At 36.4% G+C, this 17176-nt stretch overlaps 1 protein-coding gene across 1 annotated transcript in view; it reads right to left on the bottom strand.

Moving 5' to 3' along the window:
• MYO16 (myosin XVI) overlaps window positions 1-17176 on the bottom strand; it is a 262514-nt gene that overhangs the window by 58885 nt on the left and 186453 nt on the right. The window contains exon 27 of the mRNA XM_005516607.2: window positions 3012-3114. Within this exon, the coding sequence (XP_005516664.2) occupies window positions 3012-3114 (103 nt within the window). The remainder of the gene's footprint in view (window positions 1-3011; window positions 3115-17176) is intronic.

Below are 17176 nucleotides of genomic sequence, written 5' to 3'. Positions count from 1 at the left end.
GTTTTGCGGGTTAATAAAACACTCTTGAAACACAGCTTATGTGAGAAGGAAAAGAAAAACTGTCAAGCAGGAAAAAAAATTACAAAGATACCATTTTCTTTACTGATTTTAATGGATTTTAATTCAGAACAGTTTTCCCTCCTCTAGGTTAATATCACCTTTCTCAAAATGGGATGGTGAAGTACATTATCAGAAGGAAGTTAAATAAGGTATCATTCAGATTCACTCAGCTAAAAAGTCCAGATCTTTCTGTTTCCCCCTCTGCTCTTGAGCTTACTGGCAACTTTATCTTCTGATGATGACATATTATCAGGAGGTTGATTTCAGATCTGTATTGCTTTCTCCTAAATATCATCACCTTTGATGAGGATATTTTAGCTATCTTTTTGGATCATTTTTTTACCTGAATTTGCAACACAGCTCTTCAGGGAAGTGTATGTAACAGTGTTGGGGAAGACAATTTTTGATTTATTCATGAACTCCTGCAACAAATAGATTTTCTATTCCAGCAGTGACTCATTTAAGTAGTTACTGCTGGCAACAGTGGCTGAATAAACTGGTTATATGTATAATCCCTGCTTTCTGGATGATTTTTAGTAATACACTACAGATGACTCCTTTCTCCTGACTTTGCTAGCTGACATCATCTTTGCTTCCTAATCTTTTTTTTTCTTTCCTTTCCTCCTCCCTCTTTATACCTTTAAAATGTTTTCATTTTTTCAGAGTCTTTGGCTGTAAAAGCATAGAGGAGAGCACCCATGACAAATGCAGATTGTGTAAGCATCTTCATTTAGATTGTTATTTAAAGTTCAACTTTCATGATTAGTCAAATGAATCAAAAAGAAAATTGACAGAGAGATTATGTGACACAGACATTAGTCACTACTGCTGATAATTGGGTATGTGGTTTTATATCACCTATACAAAATAAGTTGGTACCAAGCTCGTATTCACCGGACATTTAAGAAATTAGACTTAGAGTGAATTTTCTCCTTAAATTTTCTTCTATCCTTTTCATCTTTCCATTTGTTTTTCATAACTCTCTATGCCTTGAAAAAGGTGTATGGAGAAGGTCACCCATTTTTTCAAACCTTGTTTCTTGCAGCTCAGTCTGTTGCCATGTGCTTCTTAGTCACTGAGTGACAATGGTATAACTCTCACCCCCAAACCCTCCTATTCAATTTAACTTATCAGTCTCTGAAGAGTTTTGTGCCTTTCTGATCTTTGGAATAATGCACTGCTGTAGTTTTGCACACCTGACTTCTCCTGGAGTTAATGAGATTTTCGAGTCACAATTACTAAAATCTGAGATCACAAGCTTCAGTCCTCTGCATGATGGAAGGATTCTGTTTTGTGATTTCCTTTTTAATATTTTTGTCTTCCAAGGTTTCAGGTTTGTATTCAAATGCTTATCACTACAGAATCACTAGTCTTGAGCTCTAGGCTTTCACTGATTACCAACTGCTTTTTTTTCAGTGCTGTAACAATGGTTCTTTCTCCAGAGAAATAAACTTGATAGGCACCCTGCTCTATGTTTCATGACTAGAGCACTGTTACACAGCTTTTGTCCAATGTCAAGCTTGTATCTCCACATAAGTTCCAAAGGTGAGAGGTTCTCTCATCTCCAGGTACTTGTAAGTGAAGGTACAGTTTCTAGATGTTAATGATTGTTTGTTTTTTTTTTTTATATAGGGAACTTTGTGGCAATGATGCAGAGCATAGATCAGAACAAACTCACAAAACCAGGGTAGGAAAAGAAAGTATAGTTTCTTATTTTTATCTTTCTCAGTCTTTTTGTCATTTCTATTGAGGGAGAGGGGCTATATGTGCCCTCTAATTTGCTTGGTGATTAAACTGAATCTTTAAAGAGTATTGTGATGGAATAAAAAATTTCTTGTGTCTCAGTGCAGGTGATCGTGTATGTGTGCTTCCAGCTGAGTGGGGGCCTACTTTTGTTCCTGCTGTTACTAAGGAATCTGGGTCACTAAGAAATACCCACAGCACACGTTCTGACTTAGTCCTTGGCCTTTATAAACAGCTTGCAGAAACTTTTCTGGCCATTTTAATATTCAGAGGTCCTACATTAATTAGAAGACCCCACCCTTTAAATTGGAGAAGCCTATAGGAGTGCCCTAACCACTGTCCAATCCCTTAACTTCACAGCTCTCCCTGAACTTGGTCTGGATGCTCTCATGTGTTTCATGAGGATTTCAGTCCTAGTCCAGAAAAGAAGTCTGGATCTGAAGCTCACTGCCTGCAGGAATGCTCTGTATGTGAAGCCACAGAAAGCTTCATTTTTATTCTATAGCTTTTATACTATGCAAGGAAACAAATCTTTCTTTTTAAAGTGCACATATTAAAGAAATCAGTCCTACTCAATTACAAAGCTATCCAAAACAGACAACAGAGTACTATGGACAAATGGAGACATCCACCTTGCAGTCTGCATACTGGTGAAAATTAAATAGGATATAAATAGGATAAGGAGACAGGTGATAGTTTACTGTTTAGTGTTTGGTACTTTTTTTTAAAAAAAAATCTTTACTTGATGTATAGCAACCTCAGGTTCTCTGGTGTTTCTGTGGATCAGCACACTGGGACCTACATATGTACTACCTGGGAAATCCTAATTAGCTGTTTTGAGTCTGTCCTGTTATGACAGTAGAGCATTTAGTATAGGATTTTAAAGAAATAAAATATGTGGGGTTACTCAGGAACCATTCAACCACTAAAATCTATATACCAAATACCTTCAAAAATCTGTAAAAAAATTTACATAGTGTGCATTGTTAATTGAATCTTTTTCTTCTCACAAGACTACACTGATTTTTAGACACAATGATCACAGCTACTCATAAAACTCTGAAAATCAGTTTGATAATTTACCTAAGCACATATTAAATGTCAAAAGAATATACTGCTGCAAAGGATCTGGTGGCTTGGCACCAATGGAAATGACTCAGCTAGCTTGTTTAAAGAATGATATTTTAATTGCTTTGTAGATCACAAACCTGCCAGCCTTGTAATTTACACTGCTGAAGAACAAGACGACATCTCTCCTTGGCACTCAACTTCTTCTTCTCTGCCGCTGCTGTATCTGCCAAATCTTTATACCTAGAAAAACCAGCAGAAGTAGAGTTACTCTAATGTTGGCCTGGTTGACATCTTTGTAGAAACTGACAGTTTTCCTTTGACTCTCAAATTTTTGATATCCAGACTGGAAGCTTGGGATTCTGATGAGGGTGAAGAAAACAAAAAACACTTTAAATCTAATATATTATTAGACATTATCCTGGTTAATAACAGCGATGCCTAAAACCCAAATTTGCTTCCTGTAAGTTCTTTGGATGCCACACTGAAAACCAATGCCAAAGGAATGAGTAGCCTCTCCAGTCAAGATCATTGGAACTGAACTGGATCATTGAAAGGAGGAAAATATGTTTTCAATATGTGTCATACATATGCCTCCTAAGGAGTAATTCATAAGAAAGTGACATTGACAAAAATTATTTCCATCAGTCTGAAATAAACTTTCATTCTGAACAGAAAGTTATGCAACAAAGAGACTTCCAGGAACTTGATCAGTTTACACTATTGGAAGGAAGTTCAAGAGGAGACTTGATTATAGCATTGAGTACTTTCAAAGACAGAAAATGCTGACTATTAAAGGCCTCTTTGATGTACCAGATAAAAGTATCAAGGAAGGAAACTTAAGTAATACAAAGTCCAAAAACGTATAACATTCAAATTTTAACTGTGGAATTATTGAATGTATTGTAACTTATTACTAAAAAAATGGATGAATTTTATACATCTTAATGTTCCATAATATTACTATACTTTCTTGGAGGTATTCTTCTATCTAGAACTGACTGCATGTAATGAGTCAGAATGTTTTTTCTATTAAAAAAAGCCAGGCTTTGGAATAGATATACACTTTGCAAATATGTCACTTTTGATTAAAGTCCCAGTAGAATCAAAGTTTTGAAGTTTGTGTGCTAATTACATTTCCTGATGTTTTATTTATTTATTTGTTTAACAGACTAATTAACCTATAGCTCCGCTGCAACCTAAAACTCTGCTGTCTTGGGACCCCTTGCACACACCATGGTAGGCAAAGCTAAAGTGCTAGAATGACTCCAGGTGCCTCAGCTGTCTCAGATGCTGTGTTAACTCTGGAGCAACATCTGTAGGTAAGCTGCTACAGGACCAAATTTCACCTAGATTTCTAGATTCCTTAGCTCTGGAAATAATCTATTGTCTGGTAGCAGTCCCATGGCTAAGTCTATATTAGTAAATGAAAAGTGAGAGGGACTATTTCTCTGGCATAGAAGCCATCTGGCAAAGCCCTAGCCTGATAATTTGTTTATGCATTTAACATTATGTAATCTGCTATGTTCTATTCAACTCTGTGCCCTTTCAACAGAGTGTAACCAGTCTAAGCCACCTTCTTTGACTGGTCACTAGCCTGTTCTAGTTACCAAATTGTGCCCAGGAACTGTTTGGAGCAATGCTAGTAAGAAGGATCCAAAACTACCACAGATCCTTGTATTTAGCCTCACATTACTTTACTTTTAGCATTAGAAAACTGAGGATAGCACTTTCCCAGTATTCCACTAGCTGTATGGTCACAAAGACATTTATTCCATGTGTTTCTATTAAGGCCAGAGTCACCTTGTTTCTCTAGTTGTATCAACAGGTTTTTCCTAGAAATAATGGGAATCAGAGGTGTTAGAGAAACAGCTGCTGGAAAGCTTAGCAACTGCTGACTGAAGCAAAGATGACTTAGCATTGACTCACAATGCATGAAGAAGAGCAAAAGTGGTCAGCCTGACACTCCCTTACTGCAGAAACCCAAAGAAACATTTCTCTCCTGAAAAAAAGAACAATTAAAATTTGAAGTTCTAAGTTTGGCTCAAGTTTTCTTTAAAGACATGAAAATGATAGAATTCAAGCCAAACATTCCTTACAATCTGTATTATATAGGATGCCAGACAAAAATGATCCACTATTTCCCTCCAGCTTTTAAAGTCTCTGAAATTCCACCACATTTTCCTGGAAATCTAATCAGAGTTCACAGTCCCTTTCTATGTGTTAAAGCAAGTTCTATCTTAGAAAAGGAGAATGGGTTATGGTAGTGGAGAAAGAGGAAGCTAGGGTAATTTAACTGCCGTAAACTTCCTCCGTAAATACAGCAGGACATTTGGAAGATTTGCTTTTCCCTATGTTAAACACTGAAAAGCTGCACTCCTAGCCTGAGTAAGTCACCTTGTCCTCAAAACAGTATGTGAAGACAGGTATTTCCTCAGGGTGACTTGTTCCATCCATTCTAGATATTTTTGATAACATGAGAAGACATTGCCATCTGGAGGTGCCTTCCTCCACTGGCCACAGATGGACTCAGAGGACTTTCATTCTGGATGACAGAAGCTCACCTTTATGCCTCCTTGTCTGACTGTGCTACTCATCCTGCAGAGTAACTAAGAGAGGTCTAAGAGAGATTCCTTATTTGTCCTGTCACTGGTTCAAATCTACTGGCTAAGCACCCAGAATGAAAAAGTACCTTTATGTGTTATCATCTGTTATCAATCATTTTCATCTTGTATAAGAACACAAAGTTTGCAGCTATTTTTCAGCCACAGTGGTTCTTCAATTTGACTCTCAGTCCTGTTATGTATATACTCATGTCAATGCCAGGGAATTAATGGAAGTTCCTGGATAAATGGGAATAAGAGGACTATTCCTGTTGGTGGCAGCCCAAATTTGTCCTGGACAGAAGTGATGGTCTAAACATAAGCTTACACCATTTCTTCTGTACTTAGTTTTAAATGAGTGAAAAAAAACCCCTTTTTTTATTATTATTATTAATTGACAATGAACTAAGATATAAAGAAAGAAATAAAAACTTATAAGTGTGAGATTATTATCAAAGTTCAAAATCTCTTTTGGGTATCAGATACTTTTTAATGTGTCTAGACCTTGTGTTTCTATGTAGACACAATAATTTAATATCATCTTAAATTTAATCATTCTCAGGAACAGCAAAAGAACTTATTTTTTTTCAGAATTTATTCTATCACAGAAATTAGTAATAAGAATACTGAAATTAAAGTGCAGGCTTGTATAGATAAACTTGAATTACCTGCAACAGCAGGGCTTAATTCTGGGAAAATGCAATCTGGGGAGTTTTGTAACTTTCCCTTACAGAGAATTCTTCCCCTAGCACTCCAGCCTTAGTTTACTCTGAAGTGAATGAACAAACCCAGTTAAGTACCAGCTTTCTTCCCACCTGACAGGTCACCTATTTTTCCCCCTGTAGATAATGCAGAATGTACTCAGCGCTACCTTCTAAAAAAATGTCTTTAGTCCTGTGAAATACATTTCAGCTAAACTTGGATTTACAAGTTACTTGTCTAGACTTTCTTAAGATTCAGTAGACTAGAGTATTCTGGTGTCATATTCCTTAGCATAATATTGATGTTTACAATAGGTCAGATAAACTGTGCACTGTAAGACCATCACATCTTTCCACTGAGTATAAAGATGCTCTTGTCTCCAGCCTATTATTAGACAAAGTGAATCTGAGACAAAGTGAATCTCCTTCATAGCCAGGAAGCTAAGAAACCCCAGTATTTCATGGCTAGCCAGAGCAACTCATTCACTAAGGGATCCAAAATAAAATACAAAACAGGGAGATCTAAACAATTAATTTGAATCAACACCACTCCACTGCCATGTCAACACTAATGTACTGTTGATTAGGAAGTAAATGCAAAACCTCTTCTAGTTACAAGTTGAGACAGTGAACTCTGTTACCGGGGTGAAGGGGGGTCTCGCCCACACCCACCCATATGACATCAGTATGAGAGAAGATCCATTCTCCCTAGCTTTTTCCCTTAGCACCCTCCTTGTCCTAACTTGTCATTTTCAGAGGCATAAACATAAGGAAGACATTCTGGCTAGACAGACTCACACTGTGAGCATGTACAGACTAGCCAGGATTCTCTGGTGTTGCAGAAATGTGCTCTGACCTCTCTTCCTTTGCTTCTGAATGATGTGCTCTATCAGGGAAATGTTTTGTTTGCTTGGAGTAGATACTGCTACCAATTGCTTGTGAATAGGGAAAACTCAGTTCTCTTGGGTCTTTACAGATAAGGATGTTATCTAATAATTTTCTCCCTCACCTCCCTAAGTGCACAGCTGACAAGATCCAGCAGGCTGTTTTTCCCCAAGACAGAATATTCTGCAGTTCAGGTTATGGCACAGTAACCCACAGCAATATTCTAAGGCTCAGCACACTATTTGATTTACACAGAGTGTGCACAAATGGGCTCTAGGGCTGTACTCCCAGTTCTGTATGCACAGCAAATCTTTAAGCATTGGAATAAACATGACTCACTCAATTTCAATAGCACAATGTGATAGAAGACACTAAAGTAAAAAACACGGCAAGTACAAAGGGCAGAAAAACAAGCAGCTCCAAATCAATAGCTTAATAAAAGATGTCTTTGAATTGAAGCCACAGAATTACATTTGTTGCTTGGTTGTTTTGCTGTTCTTATTCTCAGGTCTCTCTCTGGCCTAATTAAGAAAGAAACACCAAAAATAATAAAGCTGGAGGTAGCTACTGACTGCAATCCAATGTCCTCAGTAAGGGGATAGTCTCTAACACCACAAGTCAAATCTTTCCTGAAGGAGGCTCCTACTTTCCATATCTTTTAACTGCTTTAAAAGAGTGATAAATTATGTACTTTTAGGTTTTAAATATCCAAACACAACTTATGTAAGGAAAAATGAGTGACACTCTTGTCAGTATAAATCATTACGTTGTAGTTTAATTTTCTCTTTCTTTTGCTCACTACAATGTACTCTCTTTGCCGAGGTAAACTGGTATTACTTAAAAAGATCTAATAAAAATGTAGTGAATAAAAGGCAGCAATCAAAATTAAATTGTGTCCCATACTTCTGCTAGAAGACATGCAAAAATTGCTGTCATAAAGGTTCAGGTTGTGCTGTCTTGGTAAATTCTATTTTTTCCCCTTTCTAGACTTCCTTTTCTGCTTCTTTGACAATCATTAATTGTTGATATCTAAAGTATGTGAAAGAAATGGACTTTGCTTGCCAAACTTGTCATTATGTGCTTGTAACTCAGGATTTTTGGTTTTGTTTGTCTGGGTTTGGGGAGGGTGGGAAGAATGGGTTAGGTAAGGTTTGTATTTGAAAAGTCTATCAAGTGAAAGCTGAAACATCTGGAGTGCCTATTTACTGAAGGGAGATTGCCTGAAAAAAAAATCAGTAGAAAACTTATAAAATCAGTGAGCAGCAAAGAATAGGATGGATTTTTGATTAGTTACCTTTATATAAAGGATACATATTCATTAATTCCTCTTCCCTCTGTTATATTCTTTTTTCCTTGAAGGAATAACCTAATTATTTTTGAAATATGAGGAACATGGGAAATTCCAGATAATTAGAAAAGAGGAAATAGATTATTATAGTTTCCAAGAAAACAAAAGTGATTCTGTCAATCTCTGTACAATATATGTGACATAAATATCTTATTATAGAGCATAAATATTAAAAACCAAAGCATATATTCAAATTTTTTGAGAGAATAAATCTTTGGATGTGAAGAATAAAAAGATACTTTTAGAAATAACAAATTACATCAGACAGTCTGCATTTGGGGCTTCTTTTATAGGACTACAAAAATTTAGTATAAGAAGGCTATAAGGTTCACCTTTTTATGAAAAATTTTGCACCAAGGCTGCTTCACAGAGACCTACAGAAAAAATTCAGAATGTTGTAAATGTGAGCATGAAGTTCAATGTACCTGAAACAGTTAGTAAATATTTATGGCAATGAACCAAAACTTCAAAGTACCTGCCTACCATACCAATATTGTTTTTTTTAATATCTTAATTGATATCAAGCAACACAGTCTCAAGTGACTAAATCTGAAGACCAATAAGAATTAAGGGAGAAAATAAACGTACAGCAATTTTGGAAAACTAATAATGGTAAAAGTGACCTTACAACAAACTGACAGCTATCATAGTTTTACCTTGTTTTTATATATGCCTCTGGATTTTTTTCTGGTAAAATATACTGATTATTTTACTTCAACAATTAAAAATTCATAAGGGGTCATAGGAAAATATACAGTATGCTTAAATGTGTCTGTGGAAAAAGGAAAATAGAGTGCCAATAAATGACATATAACTGCCATAAAAGAGCAAAATTTAGGACTAAGAAATAAAATTGGAAGAATACTCAGAAAATTCCTAGAACAAACTTGTACAGTGACTCAAATGTGAGTCAGCCACTGGGCCAATATAGAGCTCAGTACAGACTTTTGAGGGGGGGTCGTGACTATGAAATCCACTGGATCAAAACAACTTTGCAGAAGTGGCCATTTGGGATGTTTTAATTTAGACTGAATAAAAAGTAACACAAATTTCTCAGATAAAGATACTACCTTATGACAGATGATAAAGAAATGAATTGGAAGAATTATTTTTTCCTGAATTTTCCTGAAGAATTATTTTTATGGATTTTCCTGCATTAGGCTTTGTGACCCTTAATCTTTTCTAGACATCTGAATTTCAGCTTCTGAAGAAAAGAAGTAATGAAGATATGTGTGTCTTAGTCCAGGATTATTTATTCATATACTTCCTGAAATTAAGCAGAGGCTTCCTCATCTCAGACAATGTGGCAGCAGAATAGTGAATAGAATATAAATTATAGTTCACCACTTGGGATTAGTGGATTCAACTACACAAATAAAAAAAAATATGAATTCTCAACATCTGCTAAAGGTTTGATAAAGCTTTACAATATTTTTGCACCATTTTGCTTAAAGCTGAGATTCCCATTTCATCTTGATAAAGCAATGTAAATCATATTTACTTTAAAACTGGCAAAAATCACACACTGTCTCAGAAATACTCTAGCATTGAGCAAACATGCAGCTCTATTAGATCTACAAACATATACATCTGACTCTACCTCAGCAAATGTTTACATTTAGCTCTTTCTAGGTAGGTCTTTACCACAGCTAATTACTGCTTCATGCTTGGGAATCCCACCAACATGCACACGGGGTCATAAAATGCTTCACTGTACATAGAATATATGGGTTATAAAATAAATTTTAATTTCTTTGTTAACCTGCTAATTTGATTCTGTTTAACACAAAGGTGTTGTAGGACTGGTATCCAGAGAAGCTTCTTTCCTTTCTCTAAAGACACACAAAATGTGTGTAGTGCATCAAAATCAAAATGTGATAGAAGGGCATCAAAATCAAAAGTCCTTCAATTGAAACACCGAAGCAGTTTCCTGCTTGGTCTCCTGGTCTCCTGGTGCCATTGCTACTTCAGTGGCTCACTGCTTGCCAAGAAGGCACTGCCCACCTCATTGGGAAATATACTGAGACAGATGTATATTGCAGAAGCAGAAAGTAAAACCACAGTCAAATGGAAATTGTGATATTAAGAGAAATAAAATTAGATTTCCTGTTCCACCTAGTTAATGCTTTGTTTCTTCATTCCTTTCAATGTTTTTTTTCTCCTGTGCAACCAGTACTCAACCAAAGAGGAATGGGAACATATAAAACCCTTCCCACAATACTCACTAATAGCTTAGACAATGTTTATTAGGATTATGAGGAAGGATTTTTGGACCTTTTTAAACCATATGGCAAAATAGCTTCTCTGTGAGATCATCTCTACTTCTGCTGTCTTCTGTGGGAGCTTCCCTTGTGCCTGTGAACCCTGTTAGTACTGTCAGTCTGGGTAACAGGGATTCTCCTGGCTCTGGATTGTATAATGGTTAGACAAACTGTACAAAAGTATCATTTTTCAAGATATGCTAAGGTTGTGTGCCAAGAGTGGACCATATTCTGTTCTCATCTGGAGTGGAATACAGCTGGAGTAATTCTGCTAAAACATATATTGTTAGATTAATGCCACATTGGTCTAAACAAGGAAGCAAAGTAAGATCCAGTGATTAAGATGCATGAAAGGATTTTATGTGCATGCTTGCATAGGATTTTGTGCTTGGTCTCAGATATTACCAGTATAAACTGCCTACATTATTCAGCCTCATGCTAGGAAATCTAGGAAGTGTCATTAGGAAGTGTCATTCCAGGTTCTTCTGCTGAAGATTAAATGGTTGTAAAGAATATCAAGATATGGATAAGGAGAAAAAGGGTGCCATGAATATCTGAGTTGAGTGGAAAGAATTTAACAGCTGCAGAGCCATGGAAAGAAGAAACAGCAGGAGGGTCACAGTTGTTTTTGAGTGAGAGGCAGCTGGACTGCATCCCTACAAGTCCTATGAGCTATTCAAGTCCTGGGACCATAAAAAAGCAGCACTCAAGATCAACTAATAGTTTTCTAAGCACTGAAATCATGCACATATATTTAATTAAGTAGTAAATAACAAGGAAATGTTCTATAATTATACAGTAAAATTAATCTATGTGACAATTTGTGCCTTAATCCAACAATTCAAAATTCCTGCATGGTGCTGCTGGCATGAAATAATGTGTTGCATACTTAGTTCTTTAAAATATTTATTTTAAATGTATACTGTTTGTATTCATTTAAGAGGTCAGCTATTCTAACAAGCATTTCCTTAGAAGAGTTTCAGTATGTAAGGATTAGTGAAAATATTAGCACTTGATAATATTTTAAAAGGTTTATTTCTATGGCAGGCTTTTAACTGAATGTCCTACTACCACACATAAATCTATGTCCATTATCTTTGTCATTATGTGATGTCAGCAAATTATGAAGTACTGAATAACGATTTTTGTTGGAACCTTAAGGTTCTGAAAAAAAGTTATTAGCTGCTTGTTATAGGCACATCAAACTCAGTTTGTGAGATATGGGTCAAGAACTTTCATTATCCTTATTTTTATACAAATATAATTGTATCTATTTTTATAATCCATGCTTTTAGATGAAATCTAGTGCTGTGATGGGTATTTTAGTACCTTGTGACAACATTTCTCCATGTTTAGAAATAGTACAAGCTTTAAAATTCACAGATGGAAAACATGCATAGATTTTTATAAGGATTGTAAGGGTTATTGAGTGATCTAATAAACATTTTGTTAAATCTGAGTGATTAAAAATGTCAAGTGCTAGGGGAAAGCAGTGATACCAAGGGTGGAACTTAAATCTAGAAATGAAATAAATTTTTTAAAATTTCACAGATCTTGAAATTAAAATAAAGAAAACCACAAGAACTGCTGAAACAGTTCAGCCAGAATTATGCTTGTGTGTGCCCAATAGATTTATGATTGCCTAAGGAAATTAATGTAGTTGTATGTACCTAATAGTGGAGGGAGAACAACACCTTGAGATTCTCACTGAAACAGCCAAAAAACTAGTATATTCTCTATTGCACAAACCAATAGACTCTTCAAGAAGCTTCACTAAGTTTTATGCATTCTAATAATGCATAATATGTTCAAATAATGTAATATACCTAATGCTGGATGATTATTCAGATTGCACACCAAACATTTGAAAGTTAGGAACCATCAGACTTAACTGACCATGTCATCTTTATTTCCCTGTATCTGGTTACTTAATGACCTAATTACATCCTCCTGCTCAAGGGACCCCTTTTCTTGTCAATATTGTAGAACTGTTAAATGTATGACAGACATAACTCAACTGACTTCAATAGTTTACACACATTTACACATTTGCAATTGCTTTAGCAAATGAGAGTTGCGTTATAGGATTCTGAGGATGCCTAGCAAACAATGCTGATATTTATTTTTGCCATCAAAACACAGCTAGATGCCTTCTAAATAAAGTCAGGTGTCTGGCCTCCCTCTGAAAACTCCAGTCAAAAGAGAAACTATTTTCTCCTATAGTCAGTCATTTGTGCACTCTCAGTAAGCCCCAGAAACACCAGCAGCTTTACCATCCTCACACCCCAAACTCTATGACATGTAACATAATTTGATACTTTGTATTTACAATACTAATTCTGTGGGCTACAGAATTGATGATGCCGTGGTATAGCTTCAAAAACTGAACCTGTCGTGACTCTAAAATGTTCTCTGATTTTTTTTTTTTAGAGTCTGTTAAAGAATTAAAGCATTATTTTTTTCCCTTGCCATAGAATGGATCTACACAGAGTCTGGGAAATACCTGCAAAAATGGATAAACCTAAGACAAGTCAGTTGAATCCCATCCTGAAGGTGATCACTTTTCTTTACGTCCTATAAATTAAGTCCTGGTTAATTAGGCAATTCACCACAGGCATATGAAGTTATCTTGTGTATTTCTTGTTCTTAAAATATCAAAAAAGACCTAATGCAGATAACGGGTCAAACAAGCCAAATGGATACAAAGAAACAACTCCAAAGGGGGCAAAACAGAATAGGCCATCTCCAGCCAGACTTCGTGGAAAGATCTATTTAGTTTTTCCATAATATGAGGAGCCTAGTAACTCTTGCTACACTATCTCATTAGTAGATCAGTAGATTTGAAATGGTCTGTAGCCTCTAAGACAATCCCAAGTACCTAGTTACATCTCAGAAATTCCCCAGGGGATGATTTACTCCAATTCTAGGCTTGTCAGGAAGAATGCCAGAGCATTCTGGGTTCTGGTAATCACCTACAGTATAATCAACCCCTAACAATAAGGTTTCATGAAGAATTAGTAATTTAGAGTAACTTTGAGTGCTGTAAATTATCCCAAACTGTGTTCCCTATCTGAGAGATTGGTAAAAGGAAAAGAACAAATGAAAGCTGGGGGTAGAAAAAGAAATAGGGGACTTTCAGAGTGATGGTGTTTGTCTTCCCAATTCACCAATATGCGTGATGAAATACTTTCCTGGAGGTGGCTGGACCTGTCTGCCAATGGGAAATAGAGAATGAATTCTTTATTTTTCATTTCTTGTTTTCTCTGTTCAACTGTATTCATTCCAACCTATGAGTTTTCTGACTTCTCTCCTAATTCCCTCTCCCACTGCACTAAGGAAGGAATGAGCTAGTAGCCATGACAGGGTTGAGCTGCTATCTGGGGTTAACCAATGTCACTTCTTTATCCAAGTGCTTTATTCAGGGTGCTGGTGGATTGAGAGGCTGGACGTGAGCTGGCAATGTACATTTGTAGTCAAGAAAGCCAACCGTATCCTGGGCTGATTCAAAAAATGTGTGACCAGCAGGTCAAGGGAGGTGATCCTGCCCCTGTGATTCCCCATCTGGAGTGCTGTGTCCAGCTCTGGGGTCCTCGGGACAAGACAAACATTGACCTGTTGGAGCAAGTCCTGAGGAGAGTTATGAAGATAATCAGAGAGCTGGAACACCTACTCTATGAAAACAGGCTGAGGGAACTGGGATTGTTCACCCTGGAGAGGAAATGCTTTGGAATGACCTTACTGTGGCCTCCCAGAACCTAAAGGTGGCCTACAGGAAAGCCAGAGAGGGACTTTTGACAAGGACAGGAAATGATAGCACAAGGGACAATAGCTTTAAACTGAAAGAAGGCAGGTTTAAATTAGATATTATGATGAAATTCTTTGTTGTGGGGTTGGAAAAGCACTGGAACAGGTTACCCAGAGAAGCTGTGGATGTCCTATGCCTGTAAGTGTCCAAGGCCAGGCTGGATACGGCTCTGAGTAACTTTGTATAGTGGAAGGTGCCCATGGCAGGTCCTTTGGAGCAACATGATCTTTCAGGTCCCCTCCAATCCAAACCACTCTATGATTCTATTGTAACTACCAAAATCGCCAAGGACACGGACATTTTGAAAATCACAGTTTTAAACTTCAAGGATGTGACCTTCATTCCTCACAGGAATCTAGTCATTACCAGGCTTATGAATTTGCATTTAAAGTGCCCTCAAAACTGATGACTTTAAGATACCTGATTTACTCACCTTTGCTTTCATTCTGAAAGAAAGACAAACAAAAATGATTACCCTCAATCAGAAATATCACTTCCAGGTCTCAAGCAACCAACTCCAGAATAGCAAGACTGCCATTTGATATAAATTGATATCATTACATCTACTTTAATGAAATACTTCTTTTTTAGCACCAGTCAGATTACTTCTTGCTCTCCTTGCAAAGATTTAAGGTATCAGGGCAATATCAATGCAGTGCTCTTAGAGATTACTGATACTGCACAGCAGACAATAAAGCTGAAAGGGCCAGTGTGATGATGACCCATCACTTTTCAATCTGCTCTGTACATCATTCTCACTAATGCCCTAAATTGCTCATGAGACTCTGAAATGTTCTGCTGACTTTTTACACTCAAAAATGATGTATTATTAAACATTATAACTTCCCTGCTTTCAAGAGGGAAAAAAGGGAGAGGGAAAATAAAGGAAAAAAAAGTGAACAAAATGCTTCTGGATGAAGGGAGTTTAGATATACAGTAATGAATCATGCAAATTATTTACAAACATAAACACATCTGTGCAATACATCATCAGCTAATAGCAAGAATTCGGTGAAAATGTTACAATAGCTATTAAAAAGGGCTTTATAGGAAAAGGACAGATATTACTTGACAAAGCAACGATATCAGCATTAACATAATCTTTCCTGAGAAAAAAAGATATCTCTTCAGAATGATCTCTAATAGTTAATAATTATTTAGTGCTCTGAAGCACTAAAGTTTTGATGTAAAGACCATTATTAGAGCATTTCCTTATCAATGAATGCTGCCCTGAAGTACAGAATTCAGGATCTGCAGTTCAGCGTAGCTTGAAGAATAAATTAAGAACTTCATACTAAAATCAGAGGAAAACCTGTAATTAGAACAGTCTTTGAACATACTTGTTTCACCCTCACTGCTATGATTACCGTAAGTATCCATTATCATTGTGTTCCATATTCTTCCTTCCTAATATTTCCTACTAAAATGGATGTTTTGCCATCTTTTGAACTTACTTTAAAACAAAAAAATCATCAGGAAGTTAATTCTTTATTTATTTTTTTTTTTAAAATAAAGCTTACAGTTGGTGATTTAGATGTTTTTAGCTTACTCGTACAGGAGGTTAGGTTAGATCATGAAAGGAGGGCGAAGAAGGAGAAAAAGAGATGAACATAGGGAAGAAACAGGAAGGGAAAGAGGACAGAGAAAGGAGGAGGAAGATGAGAAGGAAGAAGGTATGACATCGTACCTCCAAACCAGCATCTGACAATGTCTTAACAGGATAAATAAGTACTTACAAAGCCTCATGGCTGCATTAGCCTAAATAAAACTAAAGATTAGATTAGTGAAATGTAAGCGATTTTAAAAGATTATTAGAAATAGTAATCACAACATTCTAATGACTTATCTCTTCTTGCAACAGCACCATAAGGAATGTCACTACATACAGCCTTCAGGTTCTCCTTCAGACCATGAAATTTTTTCTGCTCTTCCTTGAGCAGTAAGAGAAGACAGGATGGGACCTCCATGATAGAAAATACAATGGTAAATACATAGAATTAAACCCAGAAAAGACCACCTAGAAACCTGAGAGACAGTCATGAAATTCCAAGAAACACTCTAAAGGGGCAGAAATAAATGCAAGGAACAGAACACTAGAATTTTCTGAACAACATGACTTTTGCAAAAGAGATCCTGCCATTCACATCTGCTAAGTGAAAGGCTCAAATTGCTTATCAGTTCCAATAATCCACAGAGGCTATCCTGAGCTTCAATAGCTCAGAGTGTTTTCTGTAAACCAGCAGGGAACTGCAAAGATGCCTCATTTAAGGACCTGTGTAACTGGACCTTGCAGTCCCCACTGCTAAGCAGTGTCCCAGACACAGGAAACACGGGACTTGTGAACCTCATGAACCTTTCTAAGTCGGTAGTGCAGAAATTGCTCCTTGAACAAGGAAACTGAAATACAGATGGAGAAAAGAACTGGGTATAGTTCAGCAATTTGGTGAACAACATTAAAGTAGAAAGAGAAATAAAGAATTATTTTAATTTCTATTTCAATTTAGAGGACATGAGTGTTTGTAGAGGAGGATGGTACCAAAATAAGATTTTTCAGAGGGAGTGAACAGAGCATCTTACTGCCTCATTTTTACCTGTACATCCCTGAATAGGTGTATTCATGTACTTTGCTGAGGTCATCTCATGGGTTTTTGATCACTATAATTACTTTTAAAAATTTATATTTGAAATGGCTTTTACATGTC

The sequence above is a fragment of the Pseudopodoces humilis genome, chromosome 2, assembly GCF_049639895.1.
Source record: "Pseudopodoces humilis isolate 2021_Gansu_Grassland_sample_001 chromosome 2, ASM4963989v1, whole genome shotgun sequence".
Taxonomy (NCBI): Eukaryota; Metazoa; Chordata; class Aves; order Passeriformes; family Paridae; genus Pseudopodoces; species Pseudopodoces humilis.
This window is presented reverse-complemented; position numbering and strand designations above follow the sequence as displayed.